The 24,347-nt window shown below is 49.5% G+C and overlaps 1 protein-coding gene across 3 annotated transcripts in view; it reads right to left on the bottom strand.

Annotated features, from left to right (window-relative positions):
• ADCY9 (adenylate cyclase 9) overlaps positions 1-24,347 on the bottom strand; it is a 134,191-nt gene that overhangs the window by 22,223 nt on the left and 87,621 nt on the right. For 2 of the 3 annotated variants that reach the window (XM_062179787.1, XM_062179789.1), the window contains exons 3-5: positions 13,923-14,113; positions 1,530-1,691; positions 441-658 (exon numbers count right to left, since the gene is read on the bottom strand). In XM_062179787.1, the coding sequence (XP_062035771.1) occupies positions 441-658; positions 1,530-1,691; positions 13,923-14,113 (571 nt within the window). The remainder of the gene's footprint in view (positions 1-440; positions 659-1,529; positions 1,692-13,922; positions 14,114-24,347) is intronic. The other variant, XM_062179788.1, reaches the window with a different exon arrangement.

Genomic DNA, 24,347 nt, shown 5'->3' on the forward strand with positions numbered 1-24,347 from the left:
AAAATGCCTACTATGAAAAAAAACAACAGCTATGGACTGGATTTCAAATATTTCTGCACTGAAATAAACTTATATTTTAGCTCCATTCTTCCATAGACTTTTTAAAGTACACAACAACACAACATTCCTGTCTCTAGGAAGTACAAGAATAAAAGGATAAACAACGTGAGGCATGCAATTTACTGTCAAACAGTTCAGAAAAAATAAAGATAAATGTCACAGACAGAGGGGAGGGGAGGGAGGACGCAGACATACTCAACGGTGGCAAGTTGGTCAACTGGGCACAGGGCATCAAAGGAATTCTACCTACCATTTGTTCCACTCTTCTGTAAGTGTCAAATGAAAGCAAAACAAAATAAAGAAACATACTGAGGAAGGCGGCTAAGGAGAGCTTTCCACCTGCAGACCCTTGCCGTCTCTACCGACAGCCCCAGTCGTACCTGTCTTCTTTGATAACGTCCACAAAATGGGCATCGGTCTTCTCCCGGATGTTCTTGAATCTCAGCGGAAGCAGAGCCGACTGGTCCAAGCTCACCCCCGCCCACCGTCCTTTCTCCTGCAGGATCTCACACAAGGAGGTCTGACTGTTGGTCAGCTTCTCCTGCTGGGGAGGGCTCAGGAGTCCATTCTGAGCTTTGGAGCTGGGGCCTCCAGAAGCCTGCCTCGAGACAAAGAGGAAGCAAACACAGGGGGTGAAGTGGTGGCAGGGAACACGAGCTGTCCCCACGCTGCAGCCCCCTACACTGCGCGCCGGATGCTCTGACCTGTGCCAGGGGCCCACACCTGCAAGTCTCTCCTCTGAATGCTCAATCTCTCTGCCAACCTGCACCCTCTCCGGGCAGCCAGGAAGGTGAGGGCGTGGGAAGAGCCAGCAGGAGGTGAGAGAGAGTGGAGAGCTGAGGTTCTGGGAGTTTGCTTATCCCAAAACCAGGGTTGCAGGGGCTGCTGGACGGGTTGGAAGGGCTCAGGGGACGTGCGAGGAAAACAAACCCAGAGCTGTTGGGTTTGTCTTAGGAGAAGGTGGAGGGAGACAGGTGGATATCAGCTGGAGTCGTGAGAGACCTGGATTGATCTGCACACACATGGAGGGTGGAGGAGGACAGAGATATACGGGCTTCCCTGGGGAAGGCAGCCTTTGTGAGAAAGGCTCCTGTCCTGCTTTCCCCTCTGGCCTGCTCGCTCTCAAAGGCCCATTCTCCAGCAGCCTGCCAGCTGCTTGCCCGCCTTCTGGCCTCTCTCCCGTGTTTTTCATCCGGAAGAGGCGCCTCTCCTCATGGCATGCCTGTTTTCTACCATACGCCAAGTCCAGCTTCTAGCACGAAAATCATTCCTTAACCACCCTCATGCACAGGTGTTAAGATTCTCCCTCCCACGTGGGGAGTCCCACCCAGCAGCAGGTCCTCGCTGTACTCTACCCTGCTCCGTCCCCTGCTTTATCAGTCTGTGCACCACCCAGAGACTGGAAGGCACCGTGTTACCTAACAGGACTTATTCTCAGAACTAAGAAGTTGACAAGAGAGGAATGTCACCTTAGGTGGATGCGCCAGGAGAGGAAGTGACAGGAACAACAGCCATGAGCTTGTTACCTTGGTGCCGCCCTTAGGCTCATCCTGGCAGCCATTCTGGACAGCGCCGCCTTCCGCGCCGGCTTCAGCTTTGGGAGCAAAGGTGATTCCACATGAAGGGCAGGTCTACAAGAAAAGCAAAGGCCATGGGAGCACACCCAGAGAGCAGGGCAACAGACAGGACACTCCAACAAGTGCGCTGCTGCCGCTGCGATTCTATCACGCAGAATGGGAGCGTTACCAAACTGGGGAGGCAGGACGTCAGGACGAACAAACGGAAACCCACAGAGGCCCGTACAAGGCTGCACCCAGCACCCCTACCCACAACAGCCACAACAAGGGAACTCAAATGCTCACTAGCCGATGAGAGGAGGAACAGACTGGGGTCTCCACACATGGGACATCACCCAGCCACAAACATCAGCGAAGCACTGACACACGCTACAACATGCATGAACCCTGAGAACGCTGTGAGAGCGAAAAAAGCCACGCACAAAAGGTCACGGCATGTGTGATCCCATCCACGTGACAGACATGCCTGGAAAAGGCAAATCCGTGGAGATGGTATGGGCTGTGCTTGGGTCTGAATCTCTGTGTTCCCCTACCCCCAACAACAACAACAACAGCAAAAATCCTTGCTGAAATCCCAATCCCCAGAGTGATGGGTGACGTTATGGGAGCTGTTCAGGCCATGAGGATAGAGCCCTCGCCAAAGGGATCAGCGCCCTCATGAAGGAAGCCCCAGAGCGTTCCCTCGTCCCTTCCTCTCAGGTGAAGGCAGCAGCCATGAACCAGACAATGGGTCCCCGTCGTCTGCCAAGCGGTGAGGAGCACGTTTCTGATGTTTGTAAGCCCCCCACTTCATGATATTTTTGTGACAGCAGCCTGAAGGCACTAAGACAGGTTTCTTTTGGGGTGGTGGGGGTACTCTGAAATTGACTGTGGTGAGGGTCGCACAACCTTGCAAATATACCAGAAACCACTGAACTGTACTCCTTAAAAGGCCGGATCTGATGGTCAGCATGGGAATTGGACCTCAATAAGGCTGTTACTGAACAAACAGCCAGCCCCTACCCCGCTCCAGAGCACCAAGCCAGGGAGCCTGAGCTCTCTTCCGTGTTTACAGACAGAGACCCTTGACAGCCTGTAGGAGTCAGCCGGCCTAGGAAATGGAAGGCAGAACTTGGTTCCGATGGGTGGTGGAGAAAGAGCAGGGCTTTCGAATCTCATCAGCCAGGTTCATCTGCTGGTGTGGGGACCCCATTCCAGCCTCTGCTCCTCAGCCCCCTCCTCTGTAAATTAAAAGTGAAAATGTTTTTTGTTTTTTGTTTTTTTTTTTTTTTTGTAGACATTAAACTTTAAAGATTAAAGGAAATAAGTATTATGCAACTCAGGCAGTTCCTGGGACACTGTATGTCTTTAATGACTTTGTTATTATTATTATATCATTATTATTAATGTGATCCGGTAACCTAGGAATTGCCTTTGAGATAGCAACTAACAGTTTCCAGTGGAGAAGACAAAACTGCAGCAGGAGAGATTATTTTAGGACTCAAAAACAATTTCCAGGCCATAAGAATGATTAAACCACAGGATAAAGTATAGGAGGCAAGGTGTTGTTTCAGAAACTTAAAATGAGTACCATGTGCCAGTTAGGGGCAGGAACCTGACCCAGACCACATCCCAAGTTAGACGGTAGGCCTAGGCTGTATTAGGTCAAAGAGCAAAGACTCCAAAGAGTCGTGCAGGCGCCTACTGAGTTTGAATAGTCATATTCATTTGAAAAATGGAGCAACCAAACAGTGCTCTTTAAAAGCTGACATTGTTAACAGGGGCAAAACATTCTACTTGCCAATAATACACAATGAAATTGTCTTAAAACACCTGTTGGCATTGACTGAGTCAAATGGCCAACGATTTCACCAGTGGGGCTACTGATCTTTTCAAATGAAGAAAAAAAATCCAATACCAAGCACGGGGGTGGGGGCGGGGGAACCCCTGGGGACCCCTGGTGGAGAAGTGACAGGGACAGGCCCAGCAAGACCCCTGTGGGAGCTCGCCAGCGGGGTGGGCGAAGTCACTCTGCTGCTGGAAGTGGCAGCTGCTTGCTCCTCCAGGGAGCAGGGGACGGAGGAACACAAGCTGGTGTGTGGGCCGGGTTGACACTGTGGTTTGAGACATGAACCGAGTCACACCCATAGGGCCCAGAGATTCTTCCCAACCTAGGGAGCAGCTGTGCGCCCACGGTTTCTCTGACCTCTGGCCGCTTCTGAACATTCAGACTGCAGAAACAGTGTAGGGCAGTGGCTGGACATAACAGCCATGTGTTCCCTCTGAGCCTGTTTCCTCCTCTCAGCTTTGTCCAGGACAGAGGGAGAACCAGCTGCAGACCCTAAGCCTTCCTGAGCGGGGCTGCCCCAGACAGGAAGCTGGATCCAGCCGCCCAGCATTTCACTGCACTTTATTTATTTATTCGAGAGGCAGAGTTACAGACAGAGAGAGGGAGAGACTTCCAGCCATTGGTTCACTCCCCAGATGGCCTCAACAGCCAGAGCTGGCTGATCTGAAGCCAGGAGCTTCTTCCAGGTCTCCCATGTGGGTGCAGGGTCTCAAGGACTTGGTCTGTCTTTCACTGCTTTCCCAGGCTATTAGCAGGGAGCTGGATCAGAAGTGGAGCAGCTGAGACCTGAACTGGTACCCATATGGGATGCTGGCACCACAGGCAGAGGCTTAACTCACTAAATCACAATGCTGGCCCCTGCACTGCACTTTAAAAGTGGCGTTTTGTCATTCTCTTTCTTCCTTGGCTACTTTCCTTTTTTTTTTTTTTTTTTAAATTTAAAACAAATGAAGCCCAGACATCTCAGAAAACTCCATTGTGTCTCAACATTCCCTTCTGATCTGCAGTTGGAGGCCCTGATGTGCCAGGCCAGGGCAGGCCAGGGAGGCTTGTGTCTCTCGCCCCATCTGCACACCATTTTTCCGTCAACTGTTTTCCAACTTAATTTTAATCTGGATGAAAAGCGTTTGCAACCTGGTTTTGGCCACGCACTGATACCTCTGTGAAATGTTCTCCAACCCACTGCAACCCTTGCATCCCTCCGCCGGTCCCGCTGTGGAGAAGCCCTCCCCGGGAAGAACATTTACTGTGCCAGGGACAATCTGCAGCCCACTCACAGGGAGCAGCTCTGGCAGGCACTGGAGATAAAGTCACTGTCGTGAGGATGGCAGCTGCGATGGTTTAGAACCATCCCTGTGCTAAGGACAAACCAACAACAGCAGTCAGTCCCCAGCCTACACGGCATCTGTGGTCCTGTGTGGTGAGCTCAGTCAACCCTCGTGACAACATCTGAGGTAGAAGTGGTCACTCTGAGGTGGCAAAGGCTTGTTAACAGAGAGGGTTGGGCTCAGGCCTCCTGGCCCCAAGAGCCATGGGGCTATGGCTCTGGCCTCCTTTCTTGGTACAAGGAAGACCCAGCAATGATTCAGGCACTTGGATTTCCTGTGCCTCGTCCCCTAAAGTGACCCAAGCGGCTGTGACTCCTGGTTCTTTTAAGCGACACCTCTGACACCAAGGGAAGATGCTACGGGCCCCCCAAGGGGTTTGCTGGGCTGTTGCCTGGGTAACCTAATTCCTTGGAGAGTGCGCTCTGCATTTTCCCACCTTATCTTCACTTCCACCCCCTCCATAGGTTACAACCCTTTCTCTAGCACGCTTGGACACATTTGCATTTGCTTGTAACACAGTTCAATACATACACCCTGCATTCAAACATACATGGCATAGCACTATAAAATACTCTTTTCCAGGGCCATTTGTCAGCTCGAGAAAAACCATTTCTAAGCCAGCAGCTGTCCCTTCTCAGAGCTGTCAAGGGAGGGAGTAGGGGAATCTCCTTTTTGAGAAACCAGAAGGAAATGGCCTCGGAGGAGTCCTGCCTTTGCCTGCTGCATAGGAGCGGTGAGCAGGACGCTGTGCTACTGGAAGATACATCCTTCGTTCCCAAACATAGTCACGACGACCACGGCGGACAGGAGTAACAGTGGCTTGGCTACAACAGTAACCCTCCAAGCACTGGCTTGAACATGTGCGCTCATTCAGCCCTCACATGCACCCCTGCAGCCAGTACCACGGCCAGCTCCACTTCACATATGAGGCCACTGAGGCAGAGTCACACAGCTAAAACACAGCAGAGGGGACGTGCGTGTGGCATCTCCATGTGAACAGGGGCTGCCTGTCGTGTGGGGCAGAAGCCACTGGGCCAACTCAGCATCGCTGGAACTAGGGGACGGCTGCTTGAGCACACGGATGAGGCGCAGACATGAGCACTTCAACAGATAATTTCTGCTAACATGATATTAGAGAAAAATAGAGGCAGATTAGAGGAAAATAGAAGCAATAATTTTCATAGAAAGGCATGCCAGAAGCTGTAAGAACAGGAAACCACAGCCTGCAAATATCAGAGGCAAAACAACAAGCACACAAAACCCTGCAAATACTCAGACGCAACATCTCAAAGCCACAGAGAGCAGAGTCAAACCCTGAGCCTCTCATTTGATTTGTCAGCCATAAATGCCCATTGGGCTTAGCAGCCGAGGCTGTTGACACTGGTCAGAGTCAAGGGTAGATTCAACTGCATTCAGCAGACTGTACAACAAGACTCTTACTATGCTGTGAAAGCATTCCATAAGAAAACTAAAATCAGAAAAAAATCTTAGTGTTTGCGTGTGGAAGGTTCACTTACGTGGGCCACTTCACCACCTGATGATGCCAGTTAACTGATGATGGCCACAGCTTCCCATTTCAGTCCACATGGACAGATGGACAGATAGACGAATTTCAAGTTTTTTTCAATTTTGAAGGACTGCTAGACTTGTGGGAGCTCTGAGACTGCATGTACCCTTCACCACATGTCACTACAGTACCCTCACCAACACTAAGACATTAACACTGGTACAACACTATGCACCAGGGGCCAGTGCCGTGGCACAGCAGGTTAACACCCTGGCCTGAGTGCCGGCATCCCATATGGGCGTCAGTTCGAGACCTGGCTGCTCCACTTCTGATCCAGCTCTCTGCTATGGCCTGGGAAAGCAGTAGAAGACGGCCCAAGTGCTTGGGCCCCCACACCCACGTGGGAGACCCAGAAGAACCTCCTGGCTCCTGGCTTCGGATCGGCGCAGCTCCAGCCACTGTGGCCAGTTGGGGAGTGAACCAGCGGATGGATGACCTACCTCTATCTGCCTCTCCTCTCTCTGTGTAACCTGACTTTCAAATAACTAAATAAATCTTTAAAATGAAAAAAAATTTAAAAACCACCACGAGCCAAGCTGCAGAGCTTTTATTCAGAGGCCTCCAGCCCCTGCCTGCACCCCTCCTCTGCTCCCCGGCTCTACCCAGGACCCCGTGGTGCACTTGGCTCTCACGTCTGCATAGTCTCTTGCAGCCTGGCAGTGCTTCAGTCTCACATGGTCTTTCGTGACCCTGACGCTTCTGGAATGTGCTTGGATTCGGATCTGTTTGATGCTTTCTCACAAATACGGCACACTGTCAGGGGTACATGGTACTGCTATGTCCCAGGAACGGTGATGCTGTGCTGAGTCCATCCACTGCATCTTCGGTGTTCCTCCTTCTATAACCAAGAGACACTTGGTGGGAGATGCTCTGTGTCCACCCATGCATCCCATCTCTCCCTAGACTCCTACCCACTGATTTCAGAATCCCCAGACGGCTCCTGCTGCAGCCATGATACTGTGGGGTCCTAGTGCTGATTTTCTGTGGGCCTCACTCCTCCTGAGTTTCTCACCTGGACTCTTTGCATGGGGAAGATCTGTCAGTGTGTATCTACCACACTTTCTCCTCACTCAAGGAAACAGACTCAACCGAAACTACAGTTAAGACCTGAAAAGTCCTTTTAAAAAAAACTTCCTTTGCATCTACATTGCAGGGCCCACAGTCAGACTTATATTTATTTTTATAACAGTTTTCTCAAGATATAATTCACATACCATACAATTCACTAGCAAGTATACGATCCAGTGGTTTTTAGTATATTCACAGGGTTGTGCAACCATCATAACTATCACTTCAGGTGATTGTTTATAATACTTTTACTTTCTAAACTTGATACAGTGTATATGCGTGTAAGTACATAACATAGTCATTTATGCCTATTACCTTTTCTGTTTCTGTAACGAACCCAGAGACCCTCCCTACCCCCTCAAACCATAGTGGTTTTACATATGGGTAACACGGAGGCAAAAGGGGTGATGATTTACTTAGTGTCATTAAAATAAGTCATGGTGACCATCACAAAAGAATGGTTCCTAGGGTGGGGCAACACAGGGGAAGCACATAAACTTTTTGAAAACAGGACAGATCCGTTCTGAATCGTCCCCAGGGAGGCAAATCCACACCGTTAGCTTCATTACTGACTGTAAATGTGCAAACATGCCAGCACATGCACAGTCCCCAGGCTCTCAGTAAGGTGTTCAGGTGAACTCACTGGGGGCAGCGCTGTGGCGTAACAGGTAAAGCCGCCGCCTGCAGTGCCAGCATCCCACATGGGCGCCGGTTCAAGAGCCGGCTGCTCTACTTCGGATCCAGCTCTCTGCTATGGCCTGGGAAAACAGTAGAAGATGGCCCAAGTGCTTGGGCCCCTGCACCCATGTGGGAGCCCCAGAAGAAGCTCTTGGTTCTTGGCTTCGGATCAGCACGGCTCCGGCCGTTGCGGCTAACTGGGGAGTGAACCAGCAGATGGAAAACCTCTCTCTCTCTGCCTCTCCTTTTCTCTGTGTAACTCTGAATTTCAAATAAATAAAAATATCTTTTTTTTTTTTAAAGTGAACTCATAGAGACGAGCCAAGCAGGTGTGCCCCTGTGAGGTCTTTCAGCAACCACTGGGACACTGTCACAGCGCAGTGTTCCACTGATTAGGACTGAGGCGATAACGACCATTCACTCCTTGATCCTCAGTTGTTGTTCTTCGTGAAGATGTTGATAAGTTATTTGTATTAGCAAGTGCAGTCTCGATCCATCCATCACCCACAGTGCTCCTTACAACATGGGAAGCAGATGCCCACTGTAGAGCTGACATCACATGAACCAGGCCAAGGAGCCCCCACGCCTGCACCGTATTTCTGATGTGGTTACACCAGACAGCACCCCTACCCTACAGCAACGACCAACTGCGACAATTCTAAAAATCTCCTCAAACCCTGGTGGAGAAGGTGAGAGCTTCCCGATAAAGTCCATGACTTCTTGTCAGCAAAACAGGACGACAGCTGTCTCCTACCCTCCTTCCCTCTTGCCCGGGACGGTGCTCTCCCTCTGTGGGGACACACGCACGCCCTGTGTGAGCTGAGCCTCTACCCCACATTTAGCAGCTGCAGGTGTGGCTCCAGCTCATCTGCCAACAACCCTGAGAGACCTCCTGCTCACCACCACCTCTCCAAGGAAGAACGAGGCTCAGAGAAATTAAGTGATTTCTTCACAGTCCAAAGCCAAGGCTTTGAGAAGTTTCAGTATTTTGTTTTTAAAGTTTACTTATTTATGTGAAAGGCAGAGTGACAGAGAGAGTGAGAGGGAGAAACAGAGAGAGATCGTCCATTCACTGGTTCATTCCCCAGATGCTCTCAACAGCCAAGAGGCTAATCCAAAGCAGGAGCCCTGAACGCCATGTGAGTGGCAGGAACCTAAGTACGTATCACTCACTGTCCCTCCACTCTCCAAGCCCCCCAAGCCCTGCCACATTAGCAAGAAGCTGCATTGGAAGCACAGAGTAGCTGGGACTTGAACCGACACTCCAATATGACATGTGGGTTTCCTGAGCGGCAGCTTAGCCTGCTGTGCCACGGCGCCTGCCCCAGGAGTTTCAACTTTAAGTTGCAGCTCTTTCCACAGCTCTCATGCTGCCTCCCACGATGCTGACAAGTGGCGTCCTTGCCCCTAACTGCCAGCGCCTGGCTCCCTTCTGGACCCCTCCTTCCCCCTCCCCACACCCCGACACAATGCAGGGGCCTTCTGACCACACACACTCATCTCTGGTCTTCAGAAATCAAGGCTAACGTGTGGGAAAGGTTCCCTTTGACCTATGACCTCGGGCCTTTGACAGCACTATCATTTCCTGGTAGGTGGCTACAGTTCTCCAGCTGTGCTGGGATATATTAGCTACGAATTTTCCAGCTGTGAACTGAACAATAACTTAAAAGGCGTTTAGGACGCATGCTGTGGGTAGACAGTCAAGCCTTGGTTCTCAGTAGTTCTGCCCAGGCTTCTGAGTCTCATTCTTCTTAGCGTAGCTCTGCAGAGCTGTATCTCCCTGTGTGACATGAAGGGATTAAAAACTGAAGCTAAAACAAAGTTGCAATTATCTCCCACATGCTAGGCATGGTGTTGGACTCTGGAAATACATGCTATTTAATACAGGGGCCCTGCATTCAGGGAGCTCACAGGAAGGCGCTTGGGAAGCAAAGACCTGTGGTTGTGTACGTTATAGGCGAGGGGCACACACTGGAGGACGTGGGGAGATGGTGCCACCAGCTAGAGCAGGCACGGGAAGCCACAGTCTACTATCACGCGTGAAACACAGAGAGGGGTTGGGGGAAAGGGGAGCAGTGAGTGTCACAGATGAGGGGAACAACACGAACAGGACACACATCTCTTCATTTGGTGACTGTTGACTGAACAGCTCTTCTCTGATCGATTGCTTGGTCCTTGGCACAAAATTCTTTCCATTAGCCAAGCACCCCTCCCACAAAAAGCTATCAGCCATGGCACTCGCCCTCCAAGGTGCACCTTGGACATAGAAATCTGTGCTCAGAGAGGCCTGAGAATGCTGCAAACGTGCGCACACACACACACACACACACACACCCCAGGGGGACCCACAACACACACACACACACCCCAGGGGGACCCACAACACACACACACACACCCCAGGGGGACCCACAACACACACACACACACACCCCAGGGGGACCCACAACACACACACACATACACACACACACACCCCAGGGGGACCCACAACACACACACACACACACACACCCCAGGGGGACCCACAACACACACACACACACACCCCAGGGGGACCCAGCAATGCCCAGTAGCACACTCAAGGCGTCGAGGAGTTCTGCAGCAGAGAGGCCCTTTCTCGGCTGTCTAATCCAGAATGTCCCTCTCTGCCCGGCCGCAGAGCCCTGCTCACACCTGACATCCATCTCCATCCCGGGAAAGCTTCTGCTCAGGGACACGCTGCCGGAAGCCAGGCCTCGTCGGCGAGGCCGGGGACACGGAATGTGGGGACAGAAACCCACACACAGAGTCGCCTCTATCAGGAGACGTGGCAGCAGTGACAAGGAAAAGGACCCCATTGGCAGGAAGAGGCAACAAGCCCTGGCGAGGCACTGGAACTGGTCAGGAGAGGCTGTCCTAGCGCAGACAACCCCACTGAGCCCACATACGCCCTGGGCACCAGCGGCTGCAGCGTGAACCTACCCAGACGAGCGGTAAGCAAGCACCTGGCACTTTTCATCGATGCTGCTGGGAAGCTCATACCTGAGAGAGGGTCTCAGGGGTCAGATGATGAACTATGTGATCGTTAAAGCAGACCTGAGTTTTCTGCCTCCCAAGTTTAGGGTTAGGGTTCCTACAATTCACTCCCAATCACCCAGTGTGTGTATTTTACAATCTCTTGGGCTCCTGTTCTCTGAGCCCAAGAGGGCAGGAGGATGAGATGGGTACCCCAATGTGCAACGCCTACAGTGGGAACCACGTCTTTGATCTCTTTACGCTCTTTCTGCCCAACAGTGGAATCCAAATAATTCTAACATTCTGGGACTGGCTTTGTCTCAGACATCCTATTATCCTGCCCAAACCTCTAAAATATTCCAGAAATTATACTTTGTGATCCAACTTATCTTTTCCTCCTGGAGAGGACACAAAATTGGTTTTTTGTTTTTTTTTTTAACCCAAATTCCTTTTGGTAAACACAATCTACTATAACAAGATTTTCAGGAAATATTCAATGACTATTCAGAAAATCTTTATGCACAGCAAAAGAATATGCTAAATATGAAGGATTCTTCAAAAAGTTAATGAAAATGGAATTGAAAGGTAATTTTATTTTGTTGCAAAGCATTTTTTATAAAGGGAATGTTCCCTCTGTCTTTTTTTTTTTAAGATTTTATTTATTTATTTGAGAAGCAGAGTTACAGAGAGAGAGAGAGGAAGAGACAGAGAGAAAAGTCTTCCATCTGCTGGTTCACTCCCCAAATGGCCGCAAATGGCCATTAACAGCTGGAGCGGGGCCCATCCGAAGCTAGGAGCCTAAAGCTTCTTCCATGTCTCCCATGTGGGTGCAGGGCCCAAGCACTTGGGCCATCCTCCACTGCCTTCCCGGGTCACAGCAGAGAGCTGGAGCGGAAGAGGAGCAGCCAGGACACGAACTGATGCCCATATGGGATGCCAGTGCTGCAGGCGGAGGTTTAGCCCACCACATCATACTGCTAACCCTGGTGCAAAAAATTTTGAAATCTATGGATACTTCTTTCATAATACACATTTCCACGAACTTTTTGAAGACCTTTTGTAGCTTTTGTCCATCCAGAACAAAACAAATATTTATGATTAGAACAAGGAATGTTCTTTCACAGTGAGAGAAAGCCTTCTTAAGGCAGCTTGGCAATAGTATCACTGTCACTGGCATTGTGAGTATGTGACAGGGCACACTCAGCAAATGCATCTCCTAGCTGGGGGGGGGGGGGAGGGGAGCACAGGGACGCATAAGGCAAGATGGCAGACGCACACAATACACCAGTTATTTGGGGCTTTGAGCTCAATTTCTCTACTTAAGTACAACCCATTTGAAGCCTGGAGGAGACAATCTCTCTCCAAGAGACGAACATGTTTGGAAAGGCATGTTCTTCTTTTCCTCCCACACTAGTTCTTTCCTGCCCGTGTTCAGTAACAGCCTTCGAGCTGAGAGCTCCTCTTTCTGACTGCTGTCAGTCCGAGCTAGGGGCTGCCTCTCCCATTCGCAGGCATTGGGGACAGTCCAGACATAACTGCGACCCACGTGCCACAAAGAGCTTGGGGAAAGAGAGGGTCTAATACAACTGCACCAGCGACTCTCACCTGGGGCAGTTCTGCCTCCCCCAAGGGGACACTGGGCAGGAGCTGGAGACATTTTGGGGCTGGCACAGCTAGGGGTGAGGGTGCTGCTGGTATCTGGAGAGTAGATGGCAGGGACGCTGCTCAGCATCTAACAATGCACGGGACGGCACCCACAACACAGGGCTGTCTTGTCCAAAACATCAGCCAGGCCAACTCAGAGAAACCCTTTGCTAAATTAGCAAAGCATACGATGAAAAAGACGTAGGAGTGTGGACAAGAGGCCTGAACACAATAATTACCAAAAAGCAACCAGAAGATAGGCACATGCACTCCAACACAGTAAAATATCCCAGCACACTGAATACCAAATCACGGAGACTGTTGAACTTAAACACCAATCACCAGCTTTCAAATATGTCAGTGAGTGTGGCTAGCTGGAACACACTGACTGGAAGCCTCAGCAACAGGCTTCATGCTAACTGACGTATCGTTTTGTTATCTGACAGCACAAAGCGGGGAAGTAGAACTGTCGTAACTGTCTCTCTCTTTAAAAATGGAAACAGCAAACTGTAAAAATAAGCGGAGGGCACCATGAGGGGAAATAAATCGAATGTGAAAACCAAGGAATAGCTCATAAGCTAGGATGATTTGTCACACCCAGAGTCAAGCGTGTGAATTCCTTGGTAGTTTATTACAGTGACAAAATGTCCGTATGGAAACGGGGGCTTCTAGACAGTAATCAGAGACCATCTTGGCGGGGTGATGAAATGGTAGCACGTTCTCAACAACCTGTAATGTGTCAGTGAGCTACGTCACAAGGCTCACACACACCAGCGCAATTTAGAATTATCATAAGGTTGCGGTGAATATTCGAGAACATGGTCTCTGAAATAAGATCTAAACCAGTTCTCAAGCAGGGTGCATGGAGAATCATCATCATTGTCATTTATCGTTAGCTTTCAGAATTCCCCAAAGACAACACACGTCACAGGAAAAAAACTAACTCAGGTGAGAGGCGTCTTCATGCAATGAAGAAAGGAAATGGCCGTGTGTAATATTCAGAAAGCAAGAGCATTACAATGCAAAATGCTGCTAACTTTATACTAAATTTAAAAGCTGCAAAAACCAAACTGAAGGACATTCTAAGCTGTTTGCCACAGACCTGAAGGTTATTATACATGTTCTACTGCAGAATTAATATAAAGTTTGAGAAAGTAGGAAAAAAAAAAACTAACCTTAAGGTTATCAAAGGTTTTGACAGTCTGCGCCAAGTCACTGACACTCCCTGATGGTGCTGTCCCCTGTCCCCTAGGGCCTGAGGACACCCGCGAGCCGTCAATGACCTCAAAGCCAGAAAGCAAGGCCTCTGCACAGCTGCACTGAGACTCCTTGGCTCTCTGACCCGATATCAGGTATGTCTTCAAACCTACGATGGACAAAAATTACAATCAGCACATATTGAAACCACCGCTGCTGGAAGTAAGGCTCCATCCTGCTCTCTACGGAGGACACGCGCCTGGAAAATGGAGAGTAAGTGAAACGTGAGCATGTTGTATCTTATGGCCGATTTCCACGACCCTCTCGCAGACACGCGGCCTCCGGGAGGCTGCCTGCCTCCAAGTCACACCGCTTACAGCACGGCTTTGGGGGCAGGATGAGCGTCACGCATTTCCTCCTGGAAAGGCCCCCACGACCTCTTCACAAAGGCAGCAAAGCAGGCTGAAGGCCGATCCACCGCTTGGCTTTACTGCCACCCGTAAATGCCACCCCGACACTGAAAACAGGCGGTCCAGGTGTGAGGGCCCAGACCCAGGAAGGGCCGTCGTGGAGGTGACTTCGTCCGCTCTCCGTGGCTCCAGAACTGCAAGAGAAAGGAAAGGTGGCCTTTCCCGGAGACTGACAACCAAGGCCGGGACGGGACGGCCCAGCGTGAAGACCTGCGGGGCATAAGCCCAGAGGCCAGGGACGCGGCCAGCGCTTAGCTCAGCGGCGTTGCCTCTGCAGCCGGAGCCCTGATGAGCGTGTCCCTGGCGCCTGTTGCAGCTCGGTGACTGGGATTAGCAGACCTCTGCTCACTCTTCAGTCATCATGCACTTCATGTTTTCAAAGGCCGTGACGCGTTCGGGGAAGACGAGTGGGCAGCCACGGTCACCAGCTGCGTCCCACCCAAGGAGGGGTCTGGACAGCGAGCAGGTGTGCTGTGGCCCATGTGAGGAAGTGTGGGATACTCAGGAAACCACAGGAGAGGGGCACCTCACAAAGACTTGGCGACGAAAGGGCTAGGAAGGCGGCCCCTCCAAAATTCAGGTGTGGCCCCCGTGGCAGTGCTCAGACGCGGGCTTTCTGACAGGAGATCAGGCCAGGAGGACCCCTCTCTGGAGATCCAGTGCCTTCACAAAGGGGTGTGATGGAGAGAGCTGCTCCTCTGGCCTGTCCCTCCGCCATGGGAGCACCGTGCTCTTCTCGGCAGGAGGCGGCCCTCGGCAGACAAGCGAGCATGCCCAGCACCGTGCTTCCAGAACCACCGTCTGTTCTTTAGAGATCAGTCTGTGTGTTCTGGTGCGGCGGCACAGATGGACCCGGATGAGCTGCCCTCCAAGTGCGGCTGTGCAGTGAGCAGGTTCAAAGGCTGAGGCGGCCACCCCGGGGCAGTAGGAGCTCCTGGGAGAGCCGCAGAAGGGCTCAGAAGGGCACAGCTGAGGGACGGCACTGGGCTCGGCGTGGCTGTGGCAGGGCACATGTCGGGGGAACAGCCTGAGACGAGCTGCAGCCCTGCCATGCGGGTGTGGGTGTGCGCACGAGCGTGTGGGTGTGCACTCACACACACATGGTTGGTGCTGTGAACCACCTCCAGGCTTCTTTCTGAGGGTGACAGGGGAGGGAAGAGTCATGAGCAGGCCCAAGCTGAGGACAAGCCAGAGAATCGGGGGGGGGGGGGGGCATGTCAGTCACAGCAGTAGTAAGGGATTCTGGGAAGGCAGGGGAAAATCGAGGATTAATGGTATAAATGGAAGTCTACTCCCCAAGAATCTGGGGGTGACTGACAACACTTCTATGTGGGTGGGGACCAACTCCTACAGAGGCGCAGGGGCTCCACCTCCTCTTCCTGATTCTGTGATCTGGGTGAGCGATCTCATCAGGTGAGGGTGAGAGCAGGGATGACTCACGGGACAAACACACACACAGCCATTCCAAGGGCGCCTGGCACATAGCACTCAATAACTCGGTAGCATTAGCTGTTATCATCAGCATGGAGTTTCAAAACTGTTTAAATGTAATGACTTAAGAGGCAGAGAGACAGAGACAGAAAGAGAGAGTGCCCGTCTGTTGGTTCACTCCCCAGATGCCTGCAAACAGCTGGGGCTGGACCAGGCTGAAGCAGAGGCTGGGAACTCAATCTAGGTCTCCCCATTGGGTGACAGGGACTCAACTCCTTGAGCCACTGCCTGCTGCTCATTAGTAGGAAGCTGTGATCAGAGATGGAGTTCAACATGGGAGTCTCCGGCAGCAACTCAGCCACGAGGCCAAATACCCTCCCCTCCATGGGGCTCTGACCAGCTTGCCACCAACCATGTTTTTCATGCTCTTCCAATGTACAAAAGCATTTGCAGAACTGTTAAATCAATAATTGTTCCAAATTGGTTTCTGATTGGAATTCTTCGTTAGGAAGCTCTGAATGACTGCCCTACGGTGATAACATCATACCAGTGTTACGAATGTCAAACGTACCTAAGTGTCCACAGTGAACAAAACCAGTGAGCAAATGAAGCATTTGTTTCATTTGTGCTTCAGTGTGGGAAGCTCAGTTTAATGTGAAACCCACTGCCCAAGCTGGGGGGCTAGCAGCAGGATCAATCAGCACGATCAAGTTAAGGCAGAGCTTAGCCGTCCAGTGGGAAATACATCGAGAGATGAATCAGACTGGGTTACCGAGTTCAAGCCTAGCCAAAGCTTTGAGTCAAGAGAGTTAATAGGAGATAAGGATTTAATGAATAACCACACACATGGACCCTGGGGTCCAAGTTCATTAGAATGGCTTTTTTTGGAGTAGAAGATCAAAATAAGGCGGCTAAATGATTTATTTTATTAAGTACAGGGTAAGTAGGAAAACAGTAAGATTTCTCGTATTCTTTCCTGGCAATTGATTTTAAACCTCACGAACAATTACGCCTTTTATAGTTTAATTTCATAAAGACTGCAGAACAAGGAGGCATTGCCCAAGGTGTCTGGCTCTGCCCATGGCTGTGTGTTAAGGAGATTAATGTGGCTAACACTTGTAAGTATTCTTAACGTTAACAATTCTTAACATATTAACAATTCTTTGAGGACAGAAACTGCCTTGTACACACTGTGGCCGGTTTTGGAGAACTGAGTGCAATCTCAGTGACAGGACATTCTTGGTGGTGGTGGGGGGGGGGCATGAGGCTGACCTCTTGTTGGGGTCTTTTTCTGCAGGGGAGGACTCTTGCTCTGGAGTGGGACCCTCAAACATCAAGAATGAAGGGCCTCAGCTCAACAGAGAAAGATCACAAGTGAAAGAATGTCCTAAGACATGACTTCGGGAGTTCACAAAACGCCTAGCCGACAACCACTAGTGACTTAGAACAGCAAACATACGAGCTGTAATCAGCTTAGGCTGGATCAAAAACATTCTAAAAATGTCTTTTTGTTACACATTGTGCTTTTTCTTATAACTAGGTCTGAAATGGCCAATTACGGGCTGGCATTGTGGCGCCGCAGGTTAAGCCACTGCCAGCAACACCAGCATCTCCTAGGAGCAGCAGTTTGCGTCTCAGCTGCTCTACTTCCAATCCAGCTCCCTGCTTTTGCACCTGGAAAGCAGCAGAACATGGCTCAAGGACTTGGGCCCCTGCTACCCATATGGGAGACTCAGATAAAAGTCCAGGCTCCTGGCTTCTGCCTGGCCATTAGGGCACTGAATCAACAGACAGTAGATACTCTCAATCCCTCTCTTTCTCTCTATAACAATGCTTTTCAAGTAAATAAAAAAAAATCTTTGAAATGGCCAAACAGCATGAGAATTACTTAAACTCAAATATAACCAGTCAATAAGGAAAGTGAAAATTACAAGTGCTGTTAACCTTCCAAATAACCAGTGACCTACAAGTTATAAATACAACATCTTACAATTATCTATTGCTTCTGTGCAAGAAAAGCAAAAAATTTTGTGGAAAAAAAGCCAGATTTCACCTTTAACCTTAAAATACTCTGGATGGGTCTAAGTCCTTCCCATTCATACATAAAACTTTTCTGGTTGTCCCAATATTTGGCAACAAATCATAAGCTCCTATTGCAAACAGCTGCTGGTGAACTTCCAAACAATAAAATATAATACAGATTTATCAAAGAAGAAAGAAGAAGTAGAGTGTGGGGGGGCCAGCACTGTGGTGTAGTGGGTAAAGTCACCGCCTGCAGTGCCAGCATCCCATATGGGCACCGGTTCGAGTCCTGGCTGCTCCACTTCCTATCCAGCTCTCTGCTATGGCTTGGGAAAGCAGTAGAGGATGGTCCAAACCCTTGGGCCTCTGTACCCACATGGGAAACCCTGAGGGAGCTCCTGTCTCCTGGCTTTGGATCGGCTCAGCTCGGGCTTTTGCGGCTATTTGGGGTATGAACCAGTAGATGGAAGACCTCTCTCTCTGCCTCTGCCTCTCTGTAACTTTGCCTTTCAAATAAATAAATAAGTTAAATCTTTAAAAGAAAGAAAGAATTAGAGCGTGGGCACCTGCCTGTATAACTTGACGTAACAAAAGAATGTTTAGAAAAAAACACATATACCACTACACCACCAAGGCCACATCCAAGTGACGGGGTGCCCCTCAGGGACCACGTTCTCCTGTTGTGTCTAACCTCTCCACCCGGCATTCACCTGTGCCACACAGAGGTCTGCCTTCTTGCTGAAAGCTCACCCTGAGGAGTTCAGGGGTAACAAACTTCAGAGACCATACCTGCCACCTCTAGAACGTTCCTCAAAAGCTTAAGACCTGGGCTAAGAGCTGAAGAGAGACAAGGCTGGGGCCAGGGGGGCAGGAGGAGGAAGCGCTTATAGAAACTGAGAACTGATAAAATCTTTTCAATGCTCACTCTCAATTTTCAGTCTATAAAATGGAAATACAGTAACATGGTAATAATACCACTTCTTAGGGTTGCTATGAGGATTAAATAAGCCAACACTTAAAGAAGGGAAACACAAATGGAAAAGGCAATGCTTTTTCTGAGGAGGTCTTCAGGAATACTCAGGAGTCAAAGAGTACGCTGAGTGAGAGAACAAAATAAGACTCACGACAAAAAGCGAACCGGCAAGCTCGAGACCAACGGTGAAAGTGAGGACCGCGAGTCAGCGATGACGCAGTCTCCCAGGAGACACAATTTCATGAGGTCAAGACCTGTGCTGACAGGGTGTTCAGAAGTGACTGGAGGCATTTTCACAACAACTTGCAGACAAGAGGGAAATGAAGGCTATGATAACTATTCTGAAATACCACAAGATAACAGAGCTTAAGGGGGCGGAAGAGGCTGTGGAACAGACAGCAGGAGGAGAGGTGCTAGGCACCGGGACAGATTACCAGCTCATCGGTGTCATTCACCAAATGATAAGTCCACCAGCTGGAGGGAGGCCGCCAGGCTGCATCTGTAGGAGTGCGAGAGGTCTCCGCGAGCAGTGGATCGGAAGGCTCTTAAGAGGTGTAGATTTACGTACAGAACACAGACAATGGGAAATAAACACTAAAAAGAAGAGAAGTGAAAAACTATTAAAATCTGAGAATACATGACAGCTAAACAAACTGGGAAACTGAAAATAAGATGTTGATGGGGGCGCTATGGCATAGAAGGTTAAGCCTCTGCCTGCAGCCCCGGCATCTGAGTCCTGGCTGCTCCACTTCTGATCCAGCTCCCTGCTAATGAGCCTGGGAAAGCAGCAGAAGATGGCCCACGTCCTTGGACCCCTGCACCCACATGGGAGACCCAGAAGAAGCTCCTGGTTCCTGGCTTCAGACTGGCCCAGCCCCAGCCATTGTGGCCATTTGGGGAGTGAACCAGTGGATGGAAGATCTCAAGATATCTCTCTCTGTCTCTGCTTTTCAAATAAACAAATCTTTAAAAAAAAAAAAAGAAAGAAAGAAATTATGATGCTGTTATGATGCTCAGCCAGTCACAAAAGGTCATATACAGGACTCCATATACAGGACATGTCCAGAATAGGAGACATGAAAGCCGATTAAGAGTTGCCAAGGACTGAGGGGAACGAGGACCAACTGCTATATTCTTACTCCATGGGATGATGAACATGTTGCCAAGTTACATCAGAGTGATGGCTGCACAACTCCACAATTACGCTAAGAATCACAGAATTATACACTTTCGGTGGGTGTGAACCGTACAGTATGTGAATAATTCCTCAATAAAACTTTATTTTTTTAAAGAAAGAAAAGAAATAAAGCTATGTGAACTTTAACAAAATGCAACCATTCTGAGATTTCAAGCTGAAAATAAAGCCAGGAAGGAAACATGCTCTCCCTGAGAATTCAAGGTAAAGTAGTGGGCAGGGGTAGGTAAAAGCAAAATATTAAAAATAAGGGCTTCAAAACAGATACTGTAATGGAGCTAGGATGGGAAAACATAAATAAGAAGTAAGGCTACACAACCTTGAAGAGCTGAAAATTTAACATGGCAAGAGTTCAGAAGTCTGGGAGAGATTAAACAAAACAAAACAAGACGAAATTTGACCTTCACGAGATACCTCCAGGAATCATCAAATTTGCAGCTCTCACCATTGTAGTCAGGTCCAAGAAGGCTGGGCGGACACCCAAGCTGTCTCAGCACAGCTCCCTGCCGAGGGTGCACCATGCGTGTGCCTGCGGCCCCAAAGGGCGGAAGGGGCAGCCTGTGCTCACCCCCTCGACCACTGCCCTGGCACTTCCTTTCCATCCAGGAGTGTACTAACAGACAAAGGCATTTTCTCCTGGCCCACAGCGGGTTTCCTGCACCGACACCTCCTGTGAGGGTCTTCGGTGGAGGAGTAAGGCAGCCCAGGCCATAGCACCACCTCTGCCACAAACCCCATGTCAGGCAAAGAGAGAGACAGGATTATGCAAATATTGGACACTGTCCAGGGGAGAGGCCACCCCAGGGCCCTCGCTCCCTGTCTACCCAGGCTGTTGGCCTGCTCCCAGCTCACATTTCCAGCACAGGCGCTGCTTGCTGCGAGTTCCCCACTTTTCCAATCACACAGTTTTTAACTGGTGTTAAGGTTTTCTTCCTGTGGATGAGTCCTTTGCATCCTGGCTGGAGCAGGGACACGGTTCCCCAGGTCGTCGTTTCTTGTTTAGGGAGCATGGGGCAGGCTTGCTCAGGCCATCTACTGAGAATCCCCAAGCCTCTGCTTTCTTCTTACGTATCTCAGTGTCTCCAATTTCACTTCAGCATGAGAGGCGGTCTCTTTTTCCATCTTTTCTGGAAGAATCAAAGTCGTGTTTGTGTGATGTTTTTACTAACTTCCAGAGTATTGCTTTGCTGTGCGTTCGACGGGATGAGGAGAGCAGGACCATTGCGCTGTCTGGGTGCTCATGGGCCAGGTGATTTGCTTTCCTGTCATCCGTGCCTTGACAAAATTACAACTATGTGGAAGACGCCACGTAAGCAAAACTGAAAGTGAAAGCAAGGCAGTGAGAACCGAACGCCCGAGTGGGAGGTCAGTCCCGTGTGGGGGTCCTGGGCGAGTCAGCCAGGCCGCACATGCACACAGAGCAGGGGAGGAGGCCTCAGAGGCTCAGCTCCACTACAGACCCTGCAAGAACTGCTGCTGCCACAGGAGACCAGGAAGTGGGTGGAAGGTTCCAGACCAGGACAGGTGCTGGCCCCAAACAGGACAGGTGAAGCCGGGCTGAAATCCCGGGAGAGCAAGGCCATCTCTGTTGAAAAGGACACGAAAACACACCAACGTGTAACAGGACGATGAGGCTATGGAGAACACCGCCCGTGCTATTAAATACGCGTTCTCACTTCCATTATGTTTAAAAGGAGCGCAGACTTTCGGGGGTCTTACAAAATAGTTTAGACACAGAAACAGGTAAGAAAAAACATGGAGAAGGCTCACAATCCCACCAGCCTAAGAAACACAAGGCCCGACACTGGCAAGCTTCTGTGTGCAAACATTCCCTACATACACTGGACTCCTTAATACGGTTCCTTAAATTTATATAAATGACATAACTTTATTCTCCTGAAAGCTGCTTTTTTTTGCCACATTGACTTGTATGTTTCATGTTCTTCTATTTGCAATATTACAAAGTTTCTCTGTGCTGAGTGAAATAAGCCAGACCCAGAAAGATAAATACCCCACGTTTTCTTGTATCTGTGGAAGTTAATAACGTATGTACGGTATAAAGTGGTGTGGGTGTCCTATTAGCGGGTGTGCAGTTATAAATACGGCTTCACTGGATTACACCAGGAACATGATAATATACCCTTTTCTCCCCACTTTATGCTCATTGTCATGAATACCACATTTTCTGATATTAATATCCCTGTTTTCAAGAAAAAGTAGAATATAGGTATATGCATATAATATATACCTATCAAGTACATATGGTAAAATGTTTAAAAATTATTAAATCTTAAAAAAAGAAGCTTTTCAGTAAATAAATAACTGAAAACATTAAATTAATATCAACTATGAACCCTGTGTTCTGTTAAGAATAAGAAATATGATAAATAAATGGAGCAAAAACACACAACATAAAAACACCATGGATTCAAAGAATACATCGAAAACATAAATTTAAGAAAGAAATGGAACAGGGAGAGATCAGTTTTTAAAAAATCAGGAGATGAGCAAGGATGAAAGAAAAGTTGCCGGGGAAAAAAAATTAAACCTGGAGAAGAGGGCAGAGCCAGCTGAGGTACCACAAAATCATGTTAAAGGGGGGCGGGTGATAAAAACAGAAATAAACATAGAGTTCCTCAGACTGTAAGTGAGCCACGCGGAGGTTCAACTCCACCCCTCCAGTCACACATCCCCGCGACCCCTCAGTGTTTAGGCCAGCCTGTCCGCCACTCACCGTCACTAAGACAGAGAAGGGGTCACAGGAAACAGACCAGGACCAGCCTGGCTTGTGGCCACTGGCTGAGGGGCGGAGCTCTGCCCAGTGGATAGAGGCTCCAGCGCTGTGCCCGACAGAGCCCGAGGCTTCAGCACCGGAACTGAGGGGTATGACCGGAGGAAGAACTTCCAGAAGGTTTCAGAAAACGGAGGCAGCTTTCCATCAAGCTCCTGGGAGCTGGTGCAATGAAACAACACGGAGGGGGTGGCATAATGGACCCGATGAGGAACCTAGGACCTGTGCTCCAGGGTACTTTCCAACAGAATTTTCGGAAGATGGTAATGACCCAAGGTTGTCCAGCCCAGGAGCCGCTGGCCACGTGCAGATGTTGAGCACTCCAACAGTGACCAGCACAGAGGAGGAACTGAACTGCTTATACTTTTAAATTGTACTTTGAATTTTAAATAGATGCACTGTGGCTGGCAGCTACCTTGCTGAACGGTGGTCAAAGGAATGAACTGGGAAGAGAAAGCTCTTTCTTAGCTTTGTTAAACAGAGATGAGGTGGAAGACACTATGAAAGGAAGAACAGGTGGGACTAAGAAAGTTCAATGTGAGTTGGATAAGGACTAACTCTTATTAATTTTAGATGGCATTTCATAGCAAATACATGGGGAAACTAGCCTCTGTATGCCAACAGCAGGGAAAGTCTATTAGACAGAATAGAAACAGACACTCTATCAAACAGACTGGCAGACGATCTCTAAGAATATGGGGGGAAAAAAAGAGTGTGGAAGTATTATATACTTGAGTATTTTTCAAAAATCTTAAGATAGAATGAAAAACTGTTGAAAAAAATCCAATTCAGAGCTTAAACATCTATAGCTGAAACTTGGTTCGAATGTACTATTTCTAAACATGTTTTTATGTGAATATTGATGACTGAATATCCTATTTCCCACTATTAAACCACACGGTTTAAACTTGACTGCCTGACTCCTAAACAGTTAGTAAAACAAACACCTAAGCTCTCTGATCTTTCACATCCATTAAAGGCAACATATGTATTAAAACACAGCACTGGGCAAGGGGGTCTGACTCCTCAGGCACAGAGGCACAGTGCTAACAGGATCCGGTAAAAGCTGACTGAGCCACGCTGGCAGCAGGTGTTTCAAGAAAGGTATCACTCTACTGTCTCCTATGCTGAGGCCTGAGCCCCAGGCAAATTCATGAGCTGGGTAGTCACCTCTGCCAACCTCCCACTTTCCACCTGTCTGCTCCAGGACCCCGCTGCCTCCCGGTGCCCCTTCCCTGCCCCAACCTCTCATCTGAACACGCAGCAGCGCCTTGCCAGGACCAAGGCCATGTGAGCCTTGGCAGTCCCACAGAGAGCCCTTGCAACTCAGCCCTGAGAGCCACAGGTGCCCCCAAGACCAAACTCCTACTCACTGGAGATCTCCCCCTGCAGCTGACCTGTGTGCTGTGCCCTCCTGACATGAACGTGGGAGACAGTGCCTAGGCCCCAGTCATAAACTGGAAATTCCCTTACCACAGACAGTATTTCCACAAGGCACTGCGTGGGGACGCCTCCCTGCCA

The sequence above is a fragment of the Lepus europaeus genome, chromosome 21 (genome assembly GCF_033115175.1).
Source record: "Lepus europaeus isolate LE1 chromosome 21, mLepTim1.pri, whole genome shotgun sequence".
NCBI classification, from domain to species: Eukaryota; Metazoa; Chordata; class Mammalia; order Lagomorpha; family Leporidae; genus Lepus; species Lepus europaeus.